General features: G+C 50.0%; 1 protein-coding gene across 1 annotated transcript in view; it reads left to right on the top strand.

The window, feature by feature from the left end:
- The first annotated feature begins 2,158 nt into the window (after positions 1 to 2,158).
- Positions 2,159 to 11,507, top strand: part of CACNA1E (calcium voltage-gated channel subunit alpha1 E) — a 290,904-nt gene continuing 281,555 nt past the window's right edge. The window contains exon 1 of the mRNA XM_081823197.1: positions 2,159 to 2,702. Coding sequence (XP_081679323.1) covers positions 2,398 to 2,702 — 305 coding nt within the window. The 5' untranslated portion in view covers positions 2,159 to 2,397. The remainder of the gene's footprint in view (positions 2,703 to 11,507) is intronic.

The raw sequence follows: 11,507 nt of genomic DNA, 5'->3' as shown, positions 1-11,507 counted from the left end.
GATGTGTGTCAGTGCTCACGTGGCCTTGCCCACACATAGACACACACAGGAACACGTGTGCCTCTCACTCAGATGTTATCACCCTTCCCATCAGTTATTCTCACACACAAAGACACGGCCTTTCACACATGTGAAGCCACACTCACCCATGGTTTCCAACCTCCAGGTTTTAGTCTCTTTGTTTCCTTCCTCAGCCGCCCCCTTCCCCTTCTCTAACATTGCTTAGGTGGGGAGGATTTGGATAGAGCTGTGTATTGAGCCTACACTGGAAAAAGGAGAGTAAAGTGTGCTCCAGCTAGTGTACACATGGAAGGGGGCAGCCGGTCCTGTGCTCAGTTCAAACCACTGAGTCACCTGTGGAGAAGGGCTTGGTTGCTAAACCTAGGGACTCTTTCTCTGGGTCTTGGAGTCCACCTTTTCCACTTATGCAGCTCAGATACTAATTGTTTTTTTCTTCATTAATGGGGTGGATTTGAGGAAGTCAGTGGAGCCGATTTATGGGTAAAAGATAGGGGTGGGAGGATCCCCCTGATTGTTAAGACTTTGAGAAAGGTAGTGTTAGCTCCAAACTCACCATCTACGGCCCCAATATCTGGACCAGTCTTCCAGAAATGGATGCGCAGGGCTCCGCGAGAGCTGAACCCAAGAGGCCGCCCCAGATCGCATTTGCCAGGGGGAGGGCAGAAGCTCCCACGCGGAGCTGGCACCAACACCCGGGTGCGGAGCCCCCAGAGGTCCTAGCGTGCCTCACGGGGCCTGCGGGTTGCTAAGTGGGGAGATGGGGAGAGGGTGCCGCCTTCTCCGCGGAAATCCCTGGGCAGCGTTCCTCGGAGACTGGGAGCTGAGGAGGAGCAGCGACTGGGCCCTGGTGCGCGGCGCGCAGGGCGCAAAGGCTTCGACTACCCTTCAGGGCAGGCACTGCGCGGGGCACAGCACCGGCGGGAGCCTAGGCGGGGACGGAAGGCGCGAGTGCGTGCGCGCGTGCGCCCCCGCCGGGCCTGGGCTCGGCTCTCTTGCGGGGACGGTGCCGCGCCGCCCGCTGCGCCCGCTTCTCTCCTCTCGGCGTTACTTGGGGAGGGGCGACTCTCGCTGGACCTCTGCAGAGGTGGCCCCCTACCTCTGGCTAAATAAATCCCGCAGCCAAACCAGCCTCGCTTCCCAGGCCCCTGAAGCCGCGGTCGGCCGGGGTCCTTCCGGCTCCATCCCCGCCCCTCCTGTCCTCGCCGGCCCCGCCCCCGCTTCTCCTGGCGCTCCAGCGCGCGCCTCGCTGCGCCTCTGCGCACCGCTCGCTCTCCGCTCCTCGCCTTCCCCTTTTCCTTCCCCACATTCTCCTCTGCTTCCCGGGAGTGGGGCTGTCCGAGTGGCAGAAGAAACCCAGCCGTTCAGGAGGAAGTTCGGTCCTTGGAAAACTCCCGTGCCAGGCCACCGCTAGGCTCGCCTGCAACCTGTTCCTCCCTCGCCTAAGTGCTCGCCGCCCGCCCGCTCCCGCTCCCGCCCTCGCCCCGGCGCAGCCGCGGATCGCTGTTGCATGCTGATCCGGGGAGGCGGCGGCGGTGGCGGCGGCGGCGAGCGCTCCGGCAGGATGCTGGCACTGGGGCTTCGCTGCTCTCTGGATGCTGCTCAACTTCTATCCCAAGCGCAGGAGCTTTGAAGTCGTTTGTCCCTCTCCGGTTGGATTGACTTCTTATTTTGATATTTTGGGCGTTGCGGTTTGCGCAGGAACCTCAATATCGCTCTCCCCCCTCCCTCCCTGTCAACCTTTGGATGCGTCTGTGCTGGCACATTTAAAGACCCAAGTCTTGGCTGTGGAATTTCTTAGATGGACTTGCTGGGGCTGGCGTTATAAAGCATGTCACCATAACCCCGTCCTTATCTTTTTTTTTTTAAGTTCTTTTGTTTTCATTTTTCCCTTCCTCCCCAACCCCCACCCCCAATAAATCACCAAACTGTTACCTAGCGGGCCGGTGCCTGCCTCTCTTCCAGAACTAGGTGGTGCGTCTGCCAGAAGAGGAGCTATGTTTGAAGAGCAGCCTACTCCACCCCTCTCCTCTTCAGTCCCTGAATGCCACCACACACTGGCATTTTGAAAAAAAAAAAAAAAAAGAATTGCCTCCAGAAACTGAGCACCCCCAAGCCCTCCCCCCGTGTTTTTTTTTTTTTTTTTTCCCCTCCTTGAGGAATGGAGCTTCGCAGAGGTTGTATTTAGATTCAACAGTTCGGAGCGGCGGGGCTGCTGCTGCCGCCTCTTCCAAGAGCTCGCGAGGCTCCCCGGAGGCGGTGGTCCCCGCGCTCGGCTGGATGCGGCTCTGAGTCTCCGTGTGTCTTTCTGCTTGTTGCTGTGTGCGGGTGTTCGGCCGCGATCACCTTTGTGTGTCTTCTGTCTGTTTAAACTTCAGGATGGCTCGCTTCGGGGAGGCGGTGGTCGGCAGGCCGGGGTCGGGCGATGGAGACTCGGACCAGAGCAGGAACCGGCAAGGAACCCCGGTGCCGGCCTCCGGGCCGGCGGCCGCCTACAAGCAGTCGAAAGCGCAGAGGGCGCGGACTATGGCTTTGTACAACCCCATTCCCGTCCGGCAGAACTGTTTCACCGTCAACAGATCCCTGTTCATCTTCGGAGAAGATAACATTGTCAGGAAATACGCCAAGAAGCTCATCGATTGGCCATATCCTTTCTTGCCCTCTCCCCCTTTGCATTTCTTTGGGTAAGGGGGGAAATCTAGCATGGAATTTATCCCCCATCCCCTTCCTGGTGCCAATATGCCCCTTTGCTGAAGTGCACTCTTTACTTCGGTGTGCCTAAGGGGCAAGCTTGGTGCTGTAGAGGCCAGTGTGGGCACGGGTGCTTTTCAAGGTAAGACTTTTGGTTTTTTTATTTTTCCTATGTGGAAATCTGTAGCGTCCCTGGGTGCATGGTGTTGCTGTCTGCCCCTTGCTGGGCTGGGCTTTGTCTGATTCCCAGGCCCCCAAAGCCCTTAATATAGAATGGGTTGCCCCTAATCTCAAGATTTTCTTTCATTCTCACTCCCCCTTTTCCTCCCTTAAAGCCCCCCCCCCCGTCCCCATCCCCACCAGCTGGGGAGACACCCCACTATCTGCCCCTGGGGAAGTCAAGGCTCCCTGGGGGATTTATCAGTTCAGAAGCTTCAAGAGTCTGGGCCAAAACCCTGTAGACAAATAGACAGAATGGATAAATAAAACAGCCATTTGGCTGGGGATCCAGCTAACTCTGGGGACTGAGTTTAAGTTCCACTGAGAGTGGAGTGAATGAATGTGTCAGCGGAGGTAATCTCTAATGATCCAGTCCAGACACCTCAGAGTTGGAGTTCTCTTCTCAGCCAAAGAAGAACAGCTCATCAGAGCTCATCATTTTCTTAGTCTGGTTGGGTGCCCCTGCCTCTGAATGCTTGACCCAGCTGAGTGCTCTCCTAGGGCCCAAGATTCAGGTTGATATGCTGGGCCTGAATTCTTCAGCTGAGGGCTGCATCAGCTGAGCCCAGAGGTGTGCAAGCAATCTGTCTTTCCCTACCTCCAAAGGAACTGCTCTCCATAGAGAGCTGGTGGCGTCTCTCATGGTGGCGGTGTTGGGGTGAACAGGCATCAAAGGAGCTTCTTTGCAGGTTTAATCAAGTGCACCAAATGCAGGCTGCTGATTAGGCATCTCGCTGCCTTGTTCTTCACTAAGAATTTGGGCATCTGGCAAGGTCTTTAGGAATTGCGGGATGGTGGGGGTGGGGAGGGTGCTTGGTAAGAAGCAAGCCGGGGGGTAGTGGTAAATATGGGGGTAGGCTTGGAGACATGGGACTTTGATGCTTGTGGAAAGACATTTCTTGGGAAGGATGCACCTGCAAAGGAGGCCCCTCCTCTTCTTCTCTAGCCTCTTTCCCCACCCCCTCCCTCCAGGTGTGCATCATGAGGCAGCTGAGCTGCATTGGGTCTCTAGTATCAGTGAGGCACGTGGCTCGCTTCCCCTAGGGCTTGGGCATCTCCCTGCTACCCTCACCCCGGTCTCTGGCCTTCCCCTCCTTCCTCCCTAGTTCCCTGCCTCAGCAGCACTGCCATTGGCTGGCGCTTGGTGCTTCTAGGCAGCACCCCTCATTAGAAACGAAGGAGCATCTCTAAGCAGATATTCTTCCTGCTGCTGCTCAAATCCTCCCACAACCACCCCTGGCTGGGCTTCCTCTCTCCTCCTCTCTGCACTCCCCTCCTCCTCCCACCCCCACAGAGTGATTCGGGGTCATTCCGTGCCCGAGTTGAACGTATCTAGGGTGGGGGTACTGGAGAGGAGGAAGGGTCCGGTCCCTGCAGTCCCGCCGCCGGTGCGCCGCACAAAGCGGACAGATCTCATTATGTTGCGTGCCGCGGCTGGGCTGCAAACACTCCTCTAGTCAGATCTCTACTGATTTCTCTAGCGGGGCCCCGCTCCCCCATCTGCCTTGTACAATTCTCTAAAATTCCCCACCCTCCAGGTGCTGCTTTACTGTGCTCCTCTCTTAGGGGCATGTTAACTCAGGCGCCCTTGGGCTTCCTTGCGGTAGACAAAGCGGCCCCGCCGCGCCGCGGGTGGCAAAGTGTGCCAGCAGCCATCGTTGGCACCTAGGACAGCGCCACCGAAACTCCCCAGGCGTCCGCGGCTCCGCGACCAGCCGGTTGGGCACCACGGGCACTTCCGGCTGGGCCCAGGCTCTGGGGCTGGGAAATGAAGCTCGGTTCCTAGACCACGCGGTCGGCGCTTTTCACATTTTCGCTTCCGCTGCAGACACCGCCTTTCTACCAGGCGTTGCGAGCGCAAGGTGCGACAGTGGTTTTTACCCCGCCCTTTCCTTGTCTTTGGCCAGGATGAACCAGAGAGAGTCAAAGGAGAGAATAGGGAGTTGATTTCAGCGTCGTACTCAGTGCCTCGGCTGAGAGCTGGGTCCCAGGGGTCTCTTCTGTCCCCGTCGTTGGAAGTTTCGCAGTGGTTCTGCAGCACTTAGACTGTTGTAACAGTGTTCAGAGAACATCTGCTAAGGTGTGTAGAGGAGCCCTGTTGGAAAATTTAAAGTACACCATGTTGCTTTTTTTCTCTTCGCTGTGCAACGTGACTGACTGACAAGTATATATTGCCTCTGGTGGTGACCATGTGGAAACACTGCTTCTGTGGGTTCTGCTTTTTCTCCAGTACTGCATCTCAGATCCTAGTCTCACTTTCCTTCCTACCTAGACATCCAGCTTCCGGAAATCTCTCCCTTTTTCTTCCTGGGAGTCACTGTGAGCAGTGGTTGCCAGAAAACTTGGGAGCCGGGCTGTCTGCGTTCAAATCCCTGTTCCTTCACCAGCTCTGTGACCTTGAAAAGTTACTTCCTTACTTTGCGACTCAGTTTCCTTATCTGTAAAATGAGGGTGATAATCATGAGTTAGGGGGAGAATTAAATGACCTAACATATGTCGGGTTCCTAAAACATTCCTGATTACCCAGTAAACACTAGCTATTATTTTAATGGGGTCCTTCAGAAATGTCAGCAGGCCTGAAGGGAGGGGTCTTAGTTCTAGGTGAACTAAATCTTCTAGGTTTTGCCTCTCAAAGAGAGCACAGAGCAACATCCCTGTCACCTGGGGGCCTGTTAAAAATTCAGAACCCTGAGCCCCACTTCAGATTTTACTGAGTCAGAATCTGCATTTTAATAAGATCCCCAGGTGGTTAGTATGCACATTAAAGTCTGAGAAGTACTTCTCTACTGTTTATAAGGGCCAGATATTTGAAAAAAAAAAAAAAGAAGATTGTTCAGAACATGGGTTAAGACCACCCGCTTTGAACTGACATATGAACATGTAACATGCTTGAGGACTTTGATTATCTGTGCACTATGTCTTTGAGGCTTATACATCTTTTATGGGCTGTGGAAAGTCACTGTGGAGCTAGGAGGAAATGAGCACTTCTGTGTGTTATGTTAGCTCCTCTTCACACTGCATATTACTGGTCTTTAACAAACTGGCCTGAAAAGATCAGTTAAGGGAAAGGAATTATTTAATTTATACTGGTAGGACCCTCTGGCTTGGGTGGGTGGGTGGGGTAAACTTCTCCAGTTATTTAATAGGGAAAGTCTAGTTCCTATGGAAAGAAATGCCCAAGATAACCCAGATTTGGCATGAAAGATGGTGGTAAGTTACAGCCCACTCTGAATGTGTTTCATTTTTCTTGGAAGCTACATCTGCATAGGGAGATAATTTTATTTTCTTATGGCACTCTTTTCTGCAGTGGATACCATAACCTTTTTGAAAATGCTAATCTGATTTAAAATGTGATGTTGCATTTTATATGATACCTCTATTTCTTTCTTGCTCATCTAATAGATGTAACAATAAAAGGATTCTCTTTTTCTCAGGGAATTGGCTGCTCTGAATGTCATCCCACGTTCACTGTGCCATATGCTTACCAGCTCTCACCTTTCCATGCCCAGGCTCAGTTACTCTGTGGACGCACACAAGGTCTCCCTCATGGTTTGTGAGATGCCCCACACTTGTTTGCACTTTTTTTAGGTCAGAGGATGAGAGGAAGAAATGGGATGTCTGATTTGGGGCTCTGTGCCATTAATGGGCAGTGGGAGATTTTTTTTCCCCCACCGACGATGTGGGTCATCTCAGCAGGGATCACATGTTTCATGCAGAAATGTAAAGGGTCTAAAGTAGGAAGATCAAATGTGTTTGCAGCCACTGAGATGTTGAAAGCTCATTATAATGAACTTGTAGATATTCATCCATGATTTCCTGTTGCAGAGAATTTCACTGTAGCCTCAAAAGTCTCCAGCTCTGGGTCAGAGGTTATGTGCTTTATTATGGTAAATTTCCCATTGTAAATTGCCTATTTATTTTGGAGGGTTTTGGTGAGGATTACTGAAGGCTTTAGTTCTCCCATCTCCCATTTTGACATAAACTTTTCTCTTGCTCTGGTTGCCTATAAATATACAGCACCTTGCAGGATAGTAGACTGTAATCTTGGCAAGAATTTCAGGTTTGATGTAACGCTAATGGATCATGAGTCAGAGTGCCTTGATTAGGGCCGAGGGTGGCAGCTAACAAGGACAAAGTCTGTAATTATATCCTATGATCACATAACACAGAAAGACTTCGCATCTTCTGTGTACCTGGGCACTGATGCAGATAGGGAAGCAGATAGTGAGTGTAACTGGCCCTGCGGCTGCTGGAGAAAGGTCTTCATTTTCTGAGCCTCCCAGGACGGTCTCCAAATTGTCCATTGGCTTTGTCTTTGAAATGAGGTGTGGGTAACGTTTCCTCCGGAAACCAGGCTTTGACTTGTTGTGGGGACCAGTTGTAATTGGGTTGCAGCCTGGAAAGCAAGCTGGAGTGAAGGAGTTTGACAGAAATGAAATGACTGGAGAATGGAGACGAAAATATCTTGGACGTGATAGTGTTGTCTGTTGGTTTGTATGTCACCATTTCTCCACTTCCCTCCACTTGCTTTCCCTTGCAATAGGTGGAACACACACTATGAATTAAAGGAGGAGGAAGGAAATAATGAGAACAGGTTTTTTTTATCTTCTGAGAGATCCAGACTTTGGAATTATTAGCTCCATCCAGAATTGCTGATCTCTTTTTAGCTGCTGCTGCATAAAATGTAGGGTTTCTTTCCCCTCCAACTCTGCTGCTTTTCCCCCTCTTTATAGGAACATCTGGTTTCCTTCTATCTTCATGTTCTTAGTTAAAATAGAACAGAGCCAAGATTTGCTAAGCTGTCAGAAATCCTGCAAACCCTTTGACTCCTTGGGTCCCACCAACAGCCCAGTAGCCTCCCTTTTGTTGTTTGCAGGGCTGCCTGGGATGGGAAGCTGCGGGTCTCCAACGCCCAGACATGGAAGGCAGCCATCAGAGGCCACTCTGCTGATCTTAGTTTGTTTCTCAGTGACCACACACACGTGCAAGAGGGAACCTGGACGTGACTGTGATGAATACCCTTTTATTCAAGGGGAGAGACTTTCTCTTTCTGCAGTCCTCTGTCCCTTTTCCATCTCTCTGTATTTCTCCGTCTCTCATTTTTAGGTTTGGCCTTTGTGAATAATTCATTATATGTGTGGGTTTTCCCTAGGATTTTCAGAAAAGGAAGGTTATTTGTCTTCCTCTTGGATACAAGCAGGGTCTCTTGCTGAGGACCAGCTTCATAGATCGACTTTTCCCTCTGCGTCTGCTATTTGTTGCAGTGGGACTGGGACACAAGAGAAAGGTAGCAGGGGAGGGGAAAAGCTCTCTTCTTACATGCTTTTTCCTGCTGCTTTTATAATGACTGCCTCCTACTCAGTCCTGTTACATCTGGGTGCCCCATAAATATGCAGCTACTCCCCTCCTCTGTTCAGAGAACATGGTTAACTAGAAGATATTTGTGTCGCCAGGTCCTTGTCGCTCTGAATGCTCTTGTCATTCCAGGTCTTCACGCTAATAAATGCTGAGCCACAGAGCTAAGGAGGCTTCTCTAATTGTTTCTTTTCAAACTTCACTGGGAATTCACATAGGAATTTGAAGGGGTGAGCCACCGCTGAAATTAATGTGTACCACTCCCTGTCACCTCTGCCATCATCAACACGATATGGTTTTTAAAGCAGTCCCTTTCAAGGAGGGATAAAAACACTGGTGACCTGTGCTGGTACTTCCCCTCCCAAGCATTCTGAACCTGCACAGTAGGGACTTGTGTGGAGGTTCCCCAGCACGTTTCCACCATCACTTGGATTTAAGGACAGAAAGTACAGCCCTGAGGTTTTAGGCTTCTCCAACCTAGTGGTCCATCTCTTATGTGTCAGTCCTACGTTAGGGAGATGTCTGTGGTGTATTTTTGCTCACTGAATAGCCCAGGTACATTTACTTAATTTTCCATTCCCTGTATCCTTGGCCAGTCTTTGGCTATAAACTCTGATGAGCCACCCCCATGTCACCATTTCTGGAAAGCAAGGGGCAGCCAGGAGGTGTGTCCTTAAGAGGGAGAAATGGGCCAGACTAAGGAGAACGGCACTGAATGACTAAAAAGTGTCAGTTATCCAAGACACTGGCAGAGCAGTGGGTACTTCTTAGGAGTGTCTTTTTTTTAATTGTATTTTGGGTTCCAAATTTGTAGGACTAAGCAGTTCCACTCTTAGTCCTCTTGAATATTTAAAAAAAAAAAAAAATGACCCATTTTTAAAGTGGTAGCTCATCCCGAGGCAGGTGGGCAGGGCTTGGGAATGTGACTGACTCCAGGCTAGGCTCCAGCTACAGGATCCTGTGGTCCAGCCCGCGAAGGGCTTCCAGGAGAGGCCATGTGTGGCCCCTATGCCAGGTGTGGTCTTTTGCCTGTGGGTGGTTGATCTGAATTGCTGTTGCAACTCTGCATAATTTCGAGGCTGTATTTTTTGCTGGATTTGGTCATGCTGCATGTGTACTGCATCTGTTCCCTCCATCGCTAGAGAATTTGGAAAGCCTGTGTCAGATGTAAGCCTTAGCTTTCTGAAGCTTAAAGCCGGGAGTGGGGCATCTATAGAATCCCCTCCCCCCTTAGAGAAGGGATGAAGAGGATGTGGCTGAGTGGTGGGTCACAGATTAGAGGGGAAAGGAAGAATGCTCTGACTAGGGTCAAGACCTGAGGCTTGGGATACTCAGACTCTGGCATCATTTCTGTGGCTGAGATGCAAGACACCGTGTGTGCCTCATCGACCCAGAGGAGAGGCTCTGAGAACCAGGACAGGGAGGAGAATCAGCCCTCATAAGCTTTTCTCCACCTGCGACGTGGCTGTATGTTTGAAGGGTTTCAAACTTTCGGTGCCTCTTTCTCAATTTCCACACCATTGTCTCATGGGGCTGGTCAGACTCAAAAAGCATGAAATGGATTTTCAACAGTCACTCACCAGCGTCCTGGCAATTTCCAGCTGTATGCTGTTGGGAACTGTTTTGCTACTGTTTTGTCAATGACCGTTCCTTCCAGCGGGTGACTTCCATCAGCATCAAAGCTAATTCCTCAGTTTCTTTGTGCTGAAGTCATACATATGCACTGCCCATTTCATCTACATCACTGGTTCAGAAGCTTCAGGATTTACTGAAGGGCTTATTAAGATACAGATTTTTGGACCCTACTGCCAGAGTTGTGGATTCAGTAGGTTTGAAGTAGGGCTTGGGAATTTGCCTTTGTCACAGGTTCCCGGGTGATGCTAAAGCTGCAGGCCTCGGAACCGTACTCTGAGAACCACTGTTTGATGTGGTTTTGTCGTCTGCCGGCAGGGCCTTCAGAGAAGGCCAGTTTTGCAAATTGCAGAGGAGAGTCCCCATCCCAAATTTCTCTCATCTCTCAGCCTGAAGCCTTGCTGTGACCTCTGGGTTCAGGTAGTGAGGCTTCAAGACTTCGCTGTCAAAATGCAGATGATCTTGGGAGCTGGGATATAGTAGCAGCTACATGGCATTAGCACCGTATAACTGCAAGCAGGCTCTTCTGAGAACTGGCACAGGACACGCCCCTAATTAATTTCCACACCTAGTGCAACCCTGACTTGCACTGAGCATCTGGTACAGTTTTGTTAGATGATTTCATTAGGTGGTTACTATTGGCCAACAGAAAGCATCACTGAAGGATCTCTTGCCTAGTGTTGCACTGACCTGGACTTGTAGGATCAGGGGTGGCCCTAGCATGGGGAGGGGAGGTTGCTAGGAGGTAGTGAGGGCACTCGATAGCTGGTGGGGTCATTACATGCGAATTTGGAGGTTGTAAAAGACAGGCTTCAGGATCTAGCTATGGATCACTCCAGTTTCTGTATTACCCAGTATGAACTGTGAAAAAAGCACACAGTATTTGTTATCTGGCATTTTATAGTACTCTTTATTAATTGGCACCCAGAGATCTATAGCATAATAACAATTGAGATTTGTTCTGATGGCCCCCAGGCACCACAAAATGCCATAGTGCTTTCTGAATATCGCCAATGAAGCATTTATTACATCATGTTCAACATGGTTTGAATGGTGTGTGTGCTTTATTGTGTTCAGAGCTTTTGCAAATTACAATCCATATTGATTATTTAAGGTAGCTCTTTATCACTATTTTTGTTAAATTAACCAAAGTGTTCTTCTCTAGCTACACCAGATAACAAAAGAATCCCTGCATTGTTCTAGAAATCAGTCCTTTCAGCTCTAGAAATACTCTAGGACTTAGAGATGAATTCTGGACAATTGTCATACTGTCAGGTGGTGATTAGAACAAAGTCATATTTTTTTAAATGGATTGATAGCTCAGCAAACTTTGGATTCACTGGGCAAGTTCTCCAGCTAGTAAGCTGGTATTACATCTGACTGGGTGTGCTTGTGTCTGTAAGCTGTCATTGAAAATGAGCCATCAAGATTTACAAGAGACAGAAAGGGTACGTGCACCCCAATGTTTATAGCAGCAATGTCTACAATAGCCAAACTGTGGAAAGAGCCAAGATGTCCATCAACAGATGAATGGATAAAGAAGATGTGGTATATATATACAATGGAATATTATGCAGCCATCAAAAGGAATG

The sequence above is a fragment of the Leptonychotes weddellii genome, chromosome 6, assembly GCF_054177405.1.
Source record: "Leptonychotes weddellii isolate Sample4059 chromosome 6, ASM5417740v2, whole genome shotgun sequence".
Classification (NCBI taxonomy): domain Eukaryota; kingdom Metazoa; phylum Chordata; class Mammalia; order Carnivora; family Phocidae; genus Leptonychotes; species Leptonychotes weddellii.
This window is presented reverse-complemented; position numbering and strand designations above follow the sequence as displayed.